This window comes from Myotis daubentonii, chromosome X, assembly GCF_963259705.1.
Source record: "Myotis daubentonii chromosome X, mMyoDau2.1, whole genome shotgun sequence".
NCBI classification, from domain to species: domain Eukaryota; kingdom Metazoa; phylum Chordata; class Mammalia; order Chiroptera; family Vespertilionidae; genus Myotis; species Myotis daubentonii.
In genome coordinates, this window is record NC_081861.1 from 130,639,435 (window position 1) to 130,656,372 (window position 16,938).

At 40.8% G+C, this 16,938-nt stretch overlaps 1 protein-coding gene across 3 annotated transcripts in view; it reads right to left on the reverse strand.

Annotated features, from left to right (window-relative positions):
• Nucleotides 1-16,938, reverse strand: part of NHS (NHS actin remodeling regulator) — a 347,582-nt gene that overhangs the window by 35,710 nt on the left and 294,934 nt on the right. For all 3 annotated transcript variants that reach the window (XM_059678458.1, XM_059678457.1, XM_059678459.1), the window contains exons 2-3: nucleotides 15,789-15,941; nucleotides 9,981-10,114 (exon numbers count right to left, since the gene is read on the reverse strand). In XM_059678458.1, coding sequence (XP_059534441.1) covers nucleotides 9,981-10,114; nucleotides 15,789-15,941 — 287 coding nt within the window. The remainder of the gene's footprint in view (nucleotides 1-9,980; nucleotides 10,115-15,788; nucleotides 15,942-16,938) is intronic.

Genomic DNA, 16,938 nt, shown 5'->3' on the forward strand with positions numbered 1-16,938 from the left:
ATATATATATATATATATATATATATTAGAGGCCCAGTGCACAAAAATTTGTGCACTCGGGGGGGGGGGGTTGTCCCTCAGCCTGGCCTGTGCCCTCTCACAGTCTGGGACCCCTTGGGAGATGTCCACCTGCTGGCTTAGGCCCGTTCCCTGGGGGATCGGGCCTAAGCTGGCAGTCAGACATCCCTCTGGCAGCCCAGGAGCCCTTGGGGGGCATCTACTTGCCAGCGGGGAGCAGGCCTAAGGAGCAGTTGGACATCCTTAGCGCTGCTGAGGAGGCAGGAGAGTCTCCCGCCACTACCTCTGTGCTGGCAGCTGGCAGCCTGGCTTGTGGCTGAGCAGACCTCCCCCGGTGGGAGTGCACTGACTACCAGGGGGCATCTCCTGCATTGAGCGTTTGCCCCCTAGTGGTCAGTGTGTGTCATAGTGACCAGTCATTCCCAGTTATTTTGTTGTTAGGGTCCATTTGCATATTACCCTTTTACTATATAGGATAGAAGCCTGGTGCACGGGTAGGGGCCAGCTGGTTTGCCCTGAAGGTTGTCCCGGATCAGGATGGGGGTCCTGCTGGGGTGCCTGGCCAGCCTGGGTGAGGGGCTGAGGGCTGTTTTCAGGCTGGCCACACCCCCTGCAGGGTGGGGGTCCCCACTGGGGTGCCTGGCCAGCCTGGGTGAGGGGCTGATGGCTGTTTGCAGGCTGGCCACAGCCCCTTCATGGTGGGGGGCCTTACTGGGGTGCCTGGCCAGCCTGGGTGAGGGGCTGATGGCCATTTTCAGGCTGGCCACGCCCACGGGCTGGAAGCAGGTATCTGGGATTTATTTAACTTCTATAATTGAAACTTTTTAGCCTTGAGTGGAGCCCAGGTCGGGTTGCCCCTGGCAACCGAGGCTCCCAGCCTCTCGAGTGGAGGTGACACCAGCTGGAAGCAGGTATCTGGGGTTTATTTATCTTCTATAATTGAAACTTTGTAGCCTTGAGCGGAGCTCAGGGCCAGCCAGAGAAGGCGGGAAGATTGGCTTCCTCCATCGCCGGGGGCAACGCAAGCCTCCTGCTGGCTCCAGCTCCGTGGACGCAGCCATCTCTGTGACGGACTGATGGAGTGAGGGTGTGATGGTTAATTTGCATATTAGTCTTTTATTAGATAGGATATATATATATATATATATATATCCTACTACTGGTGATGTTAACTTTGATGGTGTCTGCCAAGTTTTTGCAGCAGCTTCCAAGTTACTATTTTCTCTTGTTAATCAACAAGTTATGTTGTGGGGAGAAATTTTGAGACTTATGCAATTATCCTGTTTCTTAAAGTAATTTCACCTAACTAATTTTAGTATTCATTGATGATTACTGCCTGCAAAAATTGTTACTGTCATATTTGAGTAATGGTGATTTTTAAAATTTCCATCAATACTTATACATTTATTAATTAGAATTTTTCTGTAAGGAAGAGCTACTCCATCCCCATGTATTTATTTACATATCCCAACTTACTTAATATCAGTATACAGTCACAGGTATTTATTTTATTTTCTGTGTTATAATCTATTACTATTATTTTATTGCACAAAGTGTCCCAGGTTTGGCCATTGGGATCCTTCCATGTTGGCTCGTATGTCCTTTTGACATACCCCTATTATTTTCTGAGAACTTGCTGCTTTCTGGCATCTCAAGAGAGTCTAGGATTATGTTATATTCTCCTTTTCACCATATAAACAATTTCTCCAAGGAACCTGGTTTCTTTTATTAGAGAATAGTATTCAGAAACAAGATTTGGGCACTAGATGTCTTCAGTGTTACCAGAGTGTCACCATCAGAATGGCTGCTCAGATAATATGCTTGGGGACTTTATCATGGCTGTTTGAACAAAAAAGCTAGGGACCTTAAAAGTCTCCTACATATCCACCTCTGCAACATTGTTTATGCCTCAGTGTTGCATGTCCTTGGATGTTTTTTACTTCACATATCCAAGTAGAAAGATTAGAGTTATGAAGATACTTAACTTATCCTTCCCAAGAGATTTAAAGATTGTGGCCCTAGCTGGTTTTGCTCAATGGATAGAGCGTCAGCATGTGGACTGAAGGCTCCCGGGTTCAATTCTGGTCAAGGGCACATGCCCGGGTTGTAGGTTTGATCCCCAGTAGGGGGCATGCAGAAGGCAGCCAATCAATGATTCTCTCATCATTGATGTTTCTATCTCTCCCTCCCTCTCCTTTCCTCTCTGAAATAAATAAAAATACATCTTTAAAAAAAGATAAAAGAATGTGTTCAGTATCCTGAAAGTTTTGAAAAATGATTATGCTGGAAGCCATGGTCAGCTCCCAATAGAGGTCCAAAGCATTAGCTACCTGGTTACATTGGCTTCCTACTTTCCTGTGTAAACCACTGCTAATCTCTTAGAAACACAGGATCTAGAGGTGTTCGCACAACCTGAGGTGGCATTACAGACCTTTCAGTGAGCCAGAGCAGCTTTTTTTAACCAAAGTCAGCTGAATTTAGACCTCATTTAATCAAGCTGTTGCCATTCTAATGTCTGTCTAAGACTCTAAGTCTATTCATTCATATATCTGCCTGTGACTGACATTCTCTGACTCATTCCTTGCTTGCTGACTTACTTGCTTGGGAAGAAAGATGTGTGCACAATTCTTCAGGAAGGAAATGGCTACAGAACACCACTGCAAAAGAAAGGAAAGGAGTGGGGAACAGGAAAGTATGCAGGTGGGATGATTCAAGTATAAATGAATGAGGAATTCTGTATAAAGTATTATTCTGGCTTTGTGATCAAGTGTTGTAATATAGAAATTGTATAAAAGGGAAATTAGTTGATACTTATCTATTTGGATTACTCAGAGGCTCTTTGACTTGAATATTTAAAGTTCCTAGTTATGGCTGTTTCCCTCTTTTAGAGTTATGGCTTGCTGTTTTAGTTAAAATTATATTCATCAACCCATCAATAAATATATGTGTGAAAACACACAAAAAATATTCTTTCCTAAGTTACTTAGGTTAGCTATTTTCTTCCCTACCGCATTCATTGTTGTAATTATAAAGGCTTTAAAATATTTTAATGTCTGGAGTTCTAGTTGCCCTTTGTGGGTTTACTTTTTCAGTGTTTTCCTGGCTAGTCTTTGTTTCTCCATAAAACCTTTGTATCAGTGGGTCTAACTGCATTTTTTTAAAAAAAACTTTTTGGTAAATTTATGGGGATTGTGTTAAATTTATAAATTAACTTAGAGATAACTGACTTGCTTATAATGCTGAATCATTCTATCCAAGAACAGAAGACATCCTTCCATATGAGAAAATATAATTTTGTGTCTTTTAAGAATGCTTTAAAGTTGTTGTTTTTTTTTCAGATAGGTTTTGTACATTTCTGGAAAATTAATTCCAAGTATTTAATCTTCTTTGTTATTGCTGTAAATGGAGTTTTCCCTACCACTAGATCTTCTAGTTGTCTATCATTTGTTTAAATGAAGGGTACTGATTTTTGTGTGTTTATATCCTACTAACTTGCTGAATTCTTTTGTTTGTGTCAGCTTTATCATTGATTCTCTAGGACTTTTCTGGTATAGTATCATATCATCTGCAACTAGATATAGGTTTACTTCTTCTTTACCAATTCTTATATAATTGATTTATTTTGTCTAGTTGCATTGATTAACATAATGCTAATTAGCTGCAGAGATAGTGAGCATCCTTGCCTTGTTCCAGATTTTAGTGAAAATGCCTGTTTCCCCTTAAGTAAAAAATGGGGACGTTCTACTTCATTTTATTTTTAAAATTAAATCTATATTGTTGAAAGAATCACATATGGGGGGGAAACCAAGATGGCGGCATAGGTAAACACCAGAGATTGCTGCCTCGCACAACCACTTCAAAAATACAACTAAAAGACGGAATGGACATCACCCAGAACCACAGGAAGGCTGGCTGAGGGGAAATTCTACGAATAGAAGGAAAGAGAAAAGCATACCGAGACTCAGAGGAGGTGCAGTGCGGAAGTAAAATACAAAGGTGCGGAGGTGCTTGTGGAGCGGGCTGGCAGCTGAGGGTGCGGTTGTCTTTTTCAATCGGGAGGGAGTCTCAGGCTCTGAGTTCCATTTCCAGGTGAGTCTCTGGGGACCCAGACTCAAACGGGAGAAGCGGGACTGTCTGGCATCGATCAGAACTCGAGGGCAGCTTTCACTCCGAGGTACTTGCAGAGGTTGCTGGGACACTGAGAGGCAGAGCCTCTGGGGACAGGACTGACAGCAGCCATAACTGCTCGCTCTGCCCACCACCCTGTTCATCCCCTGGGACCTGCCCTGCCCAAGCCTTGCACAGAGGCATTTGTGGGATAGCCTCAGGCATAGGCTAGATTAGCACCTCCCTAGAGGACAGAAGTTCTCCCACTGCAGACACAGCTGATTCTCACAGCCAGTTGGCCTGGAGGTCAAATCCCCCCCCCCCCAGTATTACCTACAACAATCAAGGCTTAACTACAACAAGACTGTGCACAAAGACCACAAGGGGGTGCACAAGAAAGCATAAAAAATGCGAAGACAAAGAAACAGGACACAAATGACAGAAATGGAGGATATAGAGTTCAAAACCACACTTTTAAGGTCTCTCAAGAACTGTCTAGAAGCCGCCGATAAATTTAATAAGGCCCTTGAAAAGACTGGTGAGACCGCCAATAAATGTAGTGAGATCCTCAAGAAATCTAATGAGACCCTCGATGTTGTGATAAAGGACCAACTAGAAATTAAGCATACACTGACTGAAATAAAGAATATTATACAGACTCCCAACAGCAGACCAGAGGAGCGCAAGAATCAAGTCAAAGATTTGAAATGCGAAGAAGCAAAAAACACCTAACCGGATAAGCAAAATGAAAAAAGAATCCGAAAATACGAAGATAGTGTAAGGAGCCTCTGGGACAGCTTCAAGCGTATCAACATCAGAATTATAGGGGTGCCAGAAGATGAGAGAGAGCAAGGTATTGAAAACCTATTTGAAGAAATAATGACAGAAAACTTCCCCCACCTGGTGAAAGAAATAGACTTACAGGTCCAGGAAGCGCAGAGAACCCCAAACAAAAGGAATCCAAAGAGGACCACACCAAGACACATCATAATTAAAATGCCAAGAGTAGCCGAAACCGGTTTGGCTCAGTGGATAGAGCGTCGGCCTGCAGACTGAAAGGTCCCAGGTTCGATTCCGGTCAAGGGCATGTACCTTGGTTGCGGGCACATTCCCAGTGGGGGATGTGCAGGAGGCAGCTGATCGATGTTTCTCTCTCATCAATGTTTCTAACTCTCTATCTCTCTCCCTTCCTCTCTGTAAAAAATCAATAAAATATATTTAAAAAAATAAAATAAAATGCCAAGAGCAAAAGACAAAGAGAGAATCTTAAAAGCAGCAAGAGAAAGAAACTCAGTTACCTACAAGGGAATACTCATACGACTGTCAGCTGATTTCTCAACAGAAACTTTGCAGGCCAGAAGGGAGTGGCAAGAAATATTCAAAGTGATGCATAGCAAGAACCTACAACCAAGATTACTTTATCCAGCAAAGCTATCATTCAGAATTGAAGGTCAGATAAAGGGCTTCACAGATAAGGAAAAGCTAAAGGAGTTCATCACCACCAAACCAGTATTATATGAAATGCTGAAAGGTATCCTTTAAGAAGAGGAAGAGGAAGAAAAAGGTAAAGATACAAATTATGAACAACAAATACGCATCTATCAACAAGTGAATCTGAAAATCAAGTGAATAATCTGATGAACAGAATGAACTAGTGATTATAATAGAATCAGGGACATAGAAAGGGAATGGACTGACTATTCTTGGGGGGGAAAGGGGTGTGGGGATGAGGGAAGAGACTGGACAAAAATCGTGCACCTATGGATGAGGACAGTGGGTGGGGAGTGAGGGCGGAGGGTGGGGTGGGAACTGGGAGGAGGGGAGTTATGGGGGGAAAAAAGAGGAACAAATGTCATAATCTGAACAATAAAGATTTAATTAAAAAAATCACATATGTACCCCTTTTTCCCCCATGAACCCTTTCTGGCCTGCCCCTGCCCCTCACCCCGGGCCTTTACCACCCTATTGTCTGTCCACGGTTTATGCATTATGCATACAAGTTTTTTGGTTTATCTCTTCCCATCCATCCACCCACCCCCACTCTGAGATTCCACAGTCTGTTCTGTGCTTCTATTTCTCTAGACCTATTTTGTTCATTAGATTCCACATATGAATGAGATCATGTGACACTTGTCTTTCTCTGACTGGCTTATTTCGCTTAGCATAATACTCTCCAGGTCTCTCCATGCTGTCTCAAAGGATAAGATATCCTTCTTTTTACTGCTGCATAGTATTCCATGGTATAAATATACCATGCTTTTTTAATGCTCTGAAATAATTTATAGAGCATTAGGATTATCTGGACTTTGAAGGCTTAGAACAATTCCTCTGGGAATCCATCTGAGCCTAAAATCACCTCCTTTGCCATCCATGATGAGGGAGGACTACAAGATGCGCTTTAATTAGAAGACACCCCTTGAATTTTCAACTGACAGAGGGTTTTAAGCTAAATTGGATGGTCAGTTTCCTGTGAGTTCCTCTTTGAGAACTGTTGATAGAAATCAAATGTCAAGAAACGAAGTTTCCCCTCTTTCCACTTATAGAAGCTATGAGGCTACTTTGGAGCCATCACCAAATGTCACTAGACAAATGACACCTTGTCCCTTGAAAAATTTAAATAACCCAAGGCACCCTTATGATTTTACTATAGTGCCCTGGAGTACCTCATCACACAGTTTGGGAACCACGGTATATGGTGTATAGCCTTTCAACCTTTTTCCCTCTGTATATGTGTATACATACTCACATATATACTCATAGATATTTTGTGAGGTCATACTATACACTGTTTAAAAATCCCTGATGATAAAACATATTCTATGTCATTATATTCTTCTATAATACATTTTTATATTGTATATTTACTTATGCATATAACAGAATTCATTAAAGTAAATCTCTACTGGTGAACTTTTAGGATATTTGTAATTATTTTCCCTATTGTAGGCAGTATTTTGGTGAACACCCTAGTGATTAAATGTTTGCATCACTCTTGTTATTGCCCTGGGATAAATTCCTACACATAGGCTTGCTGGATCAAAAGATATGAATCTATAATAGTGTTGATAAGTATTGGGAAATTGCCCTGTAGAAAAGATGTGACAACTTTTACTTCCTCCAGTCTTATACATGAGTATACATTATAGCTTTTAATTTTATGGTAAGAGTTTTATTGTGATTATGAATATAGATTCAGATATTCATGTATTTTAGGCACTGTGCTGATACTTTCACTCCCACACACAAACACACACAATTTAAACATACTTACATAACATTGTATTAAGCCTTCTTAACAACCTTGTAAAATTGAAGCTATTATCCCCATTTTGCAGATAAAGAAACTGGGACTCAGAAAGATATAATAAAATCTTCCAAATCACATAACCAAAAAGTTGTAGAGCTAGAATTTAAACCTAGTTAGACCTATAATATTATCACTCCGTATATCAGTGATACATCAGAGACTTGATTGGCTAATAAAAATAACAATGATTATGATATTGAGTGCTTATTAGGTATCAGGTACTGTTGACATGTATAAACACATTCTTGTTCCAAACTTATGAGGTATTATCTACATTATCCCCGAGTCACTGAAATGATTCACTTGTCCAGGGTCACACAGCTAGTAAATGGTAGAGTTGGTATTCAAGTCCAGGCACTTTGGCTTCACAGTCCATGCCATTAATGACCAAAGTACAGTATCACAGTTTGCAGAGCTGTGGAATATTGTATGTATATCATACTCTCATTATGAATGCTTTTTTATTGGAGGAAAAATGGCTAACCTAAAGTCTTATAGTTGAAAGGAGAATTGCTATCTAAGAAAATGTATATCTAGAAACTTGGCTGCAAATTTCTTGTCCTTATACCTGCAGCTTTTTCTATTACAGTAATATACAGTCCTGTAAGCCAATTGCATAGAACCATGTTCTATTCTGAGTCAGCTCCAAGTCTGAGGGATATGACATGAATGGAAAATCTTCCCATGATCCTGGTGACCCAAACTCAATTAAACAAATGAAACACTTTAAATTTCCCCAACTTACTTAAATACTATTATAATTTGAGATGGGTAAATTTTCTGGAATTTACATAAGTATGATCTACACTCTTATTGATGTTTGTTGGGTAAATACTCTCATTGCTGTTCATTATTTTAAGCCTTTTCCTGTAGTCTTACTTTAGTATTTAGACATTATTAAAAATTATGCAGAATATGACTAAGGGTAATATTTTTAGGTCATTTCTATAAATGCTCAACATTCCTCTCTCCCCTCCCCCGAGAAAACCAAGTTAATGAGCCACAAGACATATATAACGAATGGGGAAAATATTTTTAGCATTTTATGCAGAAAATGCCTCATTAAAAGCAAATACTTCAGCAAGCAGAGCTGAGCTTAATATGAGCTTTTGTTGAGCAGGGGCTTTTATGACAAATCACTAGCATGTGTAACTGCTCTATAAAAAGACCTAGAAAACTCTAAGAGGTGCTTACCTTCTTTCTTTACTCCTGGGCTGCATTTCAGCAATGTAGTGAGGGTGACATGACACTCAGTAGACATTCTATGAGTCTGAAGGACATGAAGCTTACTGTCCAGCCACAAGTAGGAAATATGTCTATGTATTGTCCAATATCACTCACTGTTTTATCTGGATACGTCATATCATGCAGACTCATTCAGATGAAGTCTGTTTATCTGGATGTTTGGCATCATCTGACCCAAATAATTTGCATCTATTTTGCATATTGTAAAAGCCATAAGGGTGCTGGGTTTATAGTCATACACATAAATTTAATTCAAATAAAAATCTCACCGTGTAACCACACTCTTGTAACTTCTTTAGACTTTGGGCCTCAAACTAAAATGACAAGAGAGCAGGGGTCCAGCCATTCAGGCAGGCAGTATGGGCTGATTTGGTCACAAAAACCATAGCTCCTCATGACAGTGATGCCCTACTCAGAGGCACAAAGCTGTTCCCACTGAGGCCCCAGAAGGCACATCTGGGCCGATGGTTTGTGCAGTGGCTGCTAATAGTCTGCAGGGGAATGCAGATGTTCTGAGCTGTGCTCAGCTTCATCATCTGTGATCTATACTTGGGGGTTGGTCTAAGCTACAGCCACAGACACCTGGGCAAGGCTGAAATCACCTTTGGTGATGACATTACTCTGGTAATTGGCTACCCTGAAGAACTAACCTCCTTTATAGAATGGGGAAGCATGAAATGATGAAATGAACTGTGCACAAATGGAAAGTTAACACATCATTTAAGTTCTCTTCCAGCTCATCCCATTGAATCTGCCAAACTCTCACTTGACTAGGAATAATAGTGGTGGTTGTAGTTGTTAACGTTTATTGAGGTCCTACTCCATGCCAAGCACTGTGCTGTTATTTTCATGCCTTGTCTCATTTAACCTGCAAACACTATAATCTAGGTACACTTAATATCTTCGTGTTACAGACAAGCGAACTGAAGGCAAAGAAGGTAAGTAACCTGCCTTAAATCTTTCAGTTTGTGTGCAGAAGAAGGTTTTGAAGTAAAATTTACCTCTGATTTTTAGATTCCTTAACTGTTACTGCTTTACTGCATCATACAACCAGGAGCTGAAAAAAATATATATCTGTATCCCCACTCTATGCAAAAAAAAAAAAAAAAAAAAAAAAAAAAAAAAAAAAGAGGCATTTTTTTTTTCAGGAATGAAAGGGGGAAAATTAAGTTGTTTTCAAATGCACATGATTCACTCTCTCAGGCAGCCCAGTCTCCTTCACTAGGAGGGAAACTAATTCCTAAAACCTACTCCTGCTTCCTGATGAGCAAGGACAGGGCTGCCAGCTGGCCACAAAGCTCACCGTTAAGAAGTGACGTTCCTTAACTTCGCGCCTCCTCTGGCTGTGAGCTGGGGGGTATGCTGGCAATGGAGGAGCAGTTACAGAAAGGGGCACAGCAGTTCTCTGCTCCCGGCGATCATTCCGGCTCCGATGTTCTAGGGGCAGAAAAAGCAGTAATGCATAAATATACTTGGCATTTTCAATGTCTCTTGTCTTGATGGGAGGCTGAGCAAAGGGCTGGAGAAAGGTGAGTTGTTAAGTTAGTTCATTTGTATATCAAATAAGACTTTCAGAATGGTTCTGAACTAAACTTTCACTTCATATTAATATGAAGTTATACACTTACATTTCAATGGGTCCATCTCATAATCTTCATACAAGATGGTTCAATCTTGAGTTTGGAAAAAGCAGCATATTTCTAAATGTGCTTCATTTCAAAACAACATGAGCAAAAAATATCCAGAACAATGGTGGAAGATGTGGTGGCACAGACATGCCAGAGACACCCAGGGAGTGCCAGGGATAAATACTCACAGCCATCTCAAAGGTGCTGGACCAGCTCATATAGGCTCAGGGGTGCTGAGTGCTGTATGTTCAGGAATTTTACAAGCTAGTTTTTAAACTGTTGGTAGCTTGAAATAGGCCATAGTGTGAGAATTTATATCACAGGTATTGGTGAGAACTATATATCAGGGCTTTTATTTTTTTGTTTACTTTATTACTTTTGTTTGTTTGTTTAGAGAGCCAGTGACCAGCACACAATTTCAGTCATCTGAGCCCTGTCACTCATAACACTCAGAGGGCTTTGAAACGCTGGGCTCCTAGGGAAAGTAAAGAACTCTCAATGACAACAGTTGTCTGATTTAGGAATAAAGTTACCACTGGGAAAAGCCAAGAAATTTTCATATGTGGGATGAAATGGTGCTGACTTCATAGCAAGAATCACTGAGACACTAAGAGAACCATTTAGCTTTCTGGGTGTTTAAATAAGCCCCAAGGCATGCCCAGCCTAACACACTGGCCACACCAAACGCCATTCCACCTGCCAAAAACTAGCCTATACTCATGCCCAGGACCTGAAATCTCACGACTACGTCATGACGAAGGTACATATTGGTACAGCATATTTCTTAATCATCCCTTCTATTATTTAAAATCACCATTACTCAGAACATCAATAATTATAACTATGATGCCCAATATTTACTGAGCAATTGCCCTATGTCAAAGACACTTTGTTAAAGCTCTTATATGCATCTCAAAGTAGGTGCTGACACCACACCTCTTCTGCAGATGCCTAAACAGGCTCTGGGAGGCTAGGCGGAGCTATCAGTGGTACACACTTGGCCCAAGGACCCTGCTCTTTACCACTACTTAATCTATAGGCACTGTAAGGCCCTAACATACTTTCTCACTCATCAGAGCAAGACTGCTTAGGTTTTATAATATTGAATTATAATTATATTTTATCACATTCTAATTCTTTGAATATTGATAATAGAATATAGAATATTTGAGAGCTCATAAGACACTACTTGTTTTTTTTACCCATGTTAGGAAACAGAACTAACTATGCTGATCCTCTCAGGTGACATCAGAAGTAAGCCCTTTCTCCAAAGTCCTGATGACTCTATCACTGTATCAATAAAAATCAAGATATCGCTATATGCCTGCCTTTATCACTAGTGGGAAGGCAGAGACTACATGTTATTTAGGTTGAGATGTAGTGTGGTCTAAATAAATGTTTGTTGAGAGACTGGAAGGAAGAATGAATTAATACTTTGGTCAAAGTCTAGTCTTTTAATATTAGAGTGTACTCCATACCCCTATCTTTTTCACTAATTGGTAGGACCTTCTCTAGGTCCTGTTGCCTGTTTCCACTGGCTTTGTTAACGCCAGCCCCATTTCCTCTTCACTGTAGTCAGTGTGCTACACTCTAAATTTACCCGTGTACTCTTGAGCTTTCATATTTCTTTCTATGTCTGATTTGGCTATCTGTGGGCCTCTCTGCCTAAACTACTGACTTTGTGGCAGGAAAACATGGTAGTATTCCTCATCTTCCTTTTCTTGGGATTCTTTAGTCAAATGTTGACTCCAATTAGCAAACAGAAAAAGTCTTCATCACCATGTAGGTAGTCTTAGCTAAACTGCCTTCACAGCCAATGTTTATCAGGAAACAGAACTACATTTTTTTAGATAAATGTCTTCTTTGTTACAGTGCCTACCTCCAGTACCACCCTCATTTTTCTCTACAAGCAAACAGTGGGCTTTTTACTAAATGAGCAGTGCAAGGAAAAGCTTTGGCAGTCTTAAATTCATAATGAAGAATAGAATACAGGTGTCAATGGTTAGGAAAAGGTGGAAGGAAGGGAGGAGTCCGGAGGGAGACATTGACTCAATTTCCCATTCAATTGCTTCCCTCCTACACTTTCTTAAATAGATATCTTTCATTCACCCTAGGCAGGGAGCAAGCAGGCTAGATTAATGGCTCCCTGATAATGCTCTTATCTGGCAGTGGGGTGGGGAGAACATTTGTCTACTAAAGCCTGACACTACAGTCAACCCTTGGTTCTTATTACTGTAGGTAAATGGAACTTAAACCTTAGCCCTGCAACTTGAAAGGAAAGGAAATATAAAATATAAATATCTCTTTTTTAGCCATCTAGTAATCTCTCCCTATCTTACAAACATAAACAGTGGCATTACTCAAAGCCATTATTGTCTCTGAGTATAAAGAATTGCTAAGAAATGGAGGAAAAAGAGGAATCAGATTGTAAATAACTTGAAATACATTAAGATGCTAGTTCTTCTGGGGAGCCTTCCCTGAAGCACCATGACATAATTATTGCCTTTTCTCTGAGCCTCATATCACAATGTTGAAATTACCTGGTTACTTATCTTCCTAACTAGATCAGGAATTCCTTGTGGGCAGGGACAATAACATTATTGCTGTCTGAATCCCAGGTTTATCACAATGTCTGACCCTCAATAGACATTGTTGAATGGTTTGCTATTGAACAGATCTTGAATGCAGCCAATTTCTAGGTTCTGATCTCAATATTCCAGCTCCCTCCTTATAGCTTCAGTATCCGCTCCCCCCCCCCCCCCCCCCCCCCGGTGGAAGCCAGGATATTCCAGCTGTCCAAATAGAAAATCTACAGGGAAACTCACTGCAGCATTTGCTGAGCAAGGCCATTGTCTGATAGGTCAGAATTAGTCATGGCCACCAGATGGCAGAAGTACTATTCTGTTGATGGCACTGCTAAGCCGCTGTGTTTCTTGGACAAGGTTAAAAAAAAAGTCACTTTCTAATTTTAATTCTACACTGCATGTTTTTAATTCTATGATGCCTATAATTTCTGTTTATGGCTCTCTGCAGTGCTATTAAAACCACCACACCCAAGATTTGTTATTGAGACAACCACAAAGCCAGCCAGTCTGTGGAGGCAAGATGCAGCTCCAGGGTCTTCCTTCCAAACCCCATGAGCCCCCACATCCCTCTCTCAGCCCCTAGGAGGAAGTTCACAGAAAACTGATATTGGCACTTGCTGTTTCTCAGTTATGCCATTAAGCTCAAACCTGACAACACAGTGAAATATGATAGCTATGAACAGCTTAAAGTTATCTGGTTGAATCTGGAAAAATTGAATCAAGACTGATTTATGAATAATAATAATAAATGGATAAAAATAATTATGGCTAAAGGGCTAATGTTACTCGAGCTCTCTAATGATGGGATCAAAGAAAGTATTTAGTGAGAATGATCACATTTCCCTGTCATCATTCTGTGCCCTCAATGCTCAACCAGTTTTCTGCAGAATTTCATTCAGTTGCACATTCATTGAGGACCTATTATATGTCACATTCATGTTAAATGCTTGGAATAAAAAAAATTAATAAGATATCCTTGCCCTTGAGTTGCTCATGGATTAATGGTGGAAGATAGGACTATAGGTTTTTAGTTATAATATAAGCTTATAAGTGACATGATGGGAAGATGCACAGGATATTATGGGAAGGATGTCTAATCCAACCTGCAAAGGAATGGCAAGAGTTTTAGGAAAGATTTCCAGAAGGTGGCTTGCACTAAAAATTTGGTAAAGAAGGCCTTTTAAGCCATGTATAATATCAAAGGAATAATAAAAATGCCAGAGATACTTCTTTCTAGAGGATACTGATAATCATTCTTCATTGTAAGCATCACAGTGTCTACTACTAATAACCAAGGGGAATTTTGAGAAACAATTGTGTTAGGGATATCAGTAGGTTAGCTCTTTTATTAAAGGGGAAAATGACTAGGAATTGGAAAAAAGGGAGAAGTCATACATATGTGGAAAAAATAAGCTGAAACCAACATTTGTCAATTTATTTCCCCATTTTGATAGTGACTTTAAAATATTTTATTTGAATATTAATACTTTTGCAAGATACAGTTTTTTAAAAATATTTTATTGATTTTTTACAGAGAGGAAGAGAGAGGGATAGAGAGTTAGAAACATCGATGAGAGAGAAACATCGATTAGCTGCCTCCTGCACACCCCCTACTGGTGATGTGCCCGCAACCAAGGTACATGCCCTTGACAGGAATTGAACCTGGGATCTTTCAGTCCACAGGCCAACGCTCTATCCACTGAGCCAAACCGATTAGGGCAAGATACAGTTTTTTAAAGGAGCATTACGAATGTGGAACAAAGACATTGAATGTACAGGCACTATCTTCTCCATAGCACAAATATAAAGGCCAAAAAAGCTGACTTGCGAACTTCTGATACCCAAGTTAGGAGTTTCTAAGAGAATGATACCAGATTGTAATCTCCTTGTCCTAATTAGAATGATTTTAAGGCATTGAAAAGTAACCAGCGTAAGAAAGGGCTGCATCTTTTACCTTGACTGCTATGTGCCTAACTCCAGCTTTCTCAGGACTGTGAGAGAAACCAAAATAGAAATATTTAGTTATTTACCTAGAACACGGTGTATAGTGAAGAGGGAAAGAGCTCTGGCTGGAGGTCTGGAGGCCCAGGTCTGGGTCCTGGCACTGTACCTAACCTGCTATATGTGACCCTGAGCAAGTTTCCTGACATCTCTAGGCCTCCACGTGCTCCACTGTAGAATGGACCAGATCACTGATTATCAGCAGGAGCAGAAGAGCTCTATGGGAGAGGTCTGGTTGTTTGATGACTGGACAGGAGCCAAGGATGACAGCTGTCCTACAATGTACAATGTAAAATGTACAATGTACAGAACAGTCCTGAACAATGAAACAGTGCCCCAAGTCCCACAAATACCCTGCCAGAACTTCTTGTAAAGGGAAACTCTAGAACCTATTTCTGAATCAAACCTAAATCCCTTTTAGTTATAATCCAAGGGTGTGTGTGGTTTTTTGGATCATGTTTCATGTACTCTGAATACACCAGTGTTTATGGTGTGTCCTCTTACCCCTCAACCCCTTCATTCCCCGATAATTTTTTTTTCAGAATGACGTGTGATTGTTTTTAATTCAAAGCTACTTTGATAGCTGTAAACCCTGCTTCATTATGTGTTCTAGTGTAGTCATGCCTAGGCATTTGCATGTTGCAAGTATTACTATCATAATAAATATTTTCCTTTTAAATTCTGTTTATTATCATATTTAGACCATAATGCTACTTTTAATTATGTGTATAGGTAGTTTATATTATCTATGACTTCATTTCAGGTTAGAAAAGGGAGTGTTTCAAAATACTTGCTATAACAAAAGGAAGTGTTGCGAGTAATGGGAGAGAGAACAACTGAATGGGACATTCTCTAAGTTCTCTCCTTGAAAAGCCCTCCAAGCCTGGGATTAATTACCTCTGCGCAGGGCTTGCAGGCTCTGCCGGGCATGGCGGTGTAGTTCCTCCACACAGGGTGGCCTTGTGGCCGGGAGGAAGATGTTTCTCTGCTGGTGCCACGGTGCACGGTAGTACACGCTCAGCTTACTCTCAATGTCCAGGTTGGAGACAGCTGCAAGACAAAAAGGGAAATGGGGCATTATACATCAGTAGCTTTAAACTGTGCATTTGGCAAACACTGGGGTGGAAGGGGGCAGGGGCAGAGTCCAGGTAGAGTGGAAGTCCTGATTGCTGCATTCACATTGGGAACTCACTCAAGACTGAAGAAAGATTTGAAGTTCACAATACAGAGAGGAACAACCTTTGCCCCCATCCAAGGGATGGGAAACCCCAGAACACCAACCAGCTAACTTCTTATCCACACCTTCACTTTGTACTGTGATCAACATGGACAAGCCTGTGGCCAGCCATGCTTAGGGGTGGGGGGTGGGTCCTACCTTCCAAGAAAGCAGAGAAAAGCCTCAGGGATGAGTCCAAAAAGTTGCCCCATCTCCAGTCTTCTGGCTGCAGGGCTGCAGAACTATATACACTGAGTGGCCAGATTATTATGACCACCTGACGTTTGTAGGCAAATTAACTACAATTTCACACCGAAGTTGCTAGAGGGCCAGACCATTATAAACATCTGAATAGCACAACATACCTAAGTATTGTTGCTGATCAAGTTCATCCTATCATGTTGATGGCGAATCCCAAAGGAGATGGATTCTTCCAACAAGACAATGAGCCATGCCGCGGTGCTCGTATTGTGCAGGAGTGGTTTCAAGAACATGAGGGAGACTTTACCTTGCTTAGGTGGCCCCCACAATCACCAGATCTCAATCCAATTGAGCATTTGTGGGACGAAGTTAAAAGGGCCATCAGGCAGCTGGTTCCACAACCATCAAATCTCACAGAACTGGACAGTGCTATTCATCAGGCATGGTGTCAGATTCCTCGCATCACCTTTCAACATCTTGTGGAGTCAATGCCAAGAAGAATCGCCGCAGTATTGAAGGCAAAAGGTGGCCCAACAAAGTACTGATGGGGTGGTCATAATAATCTGGCCAGTCATAATAATCTGGCCACTCAGTGTATAGTTCTACACACCTGCTCCTAATGCCCACCTC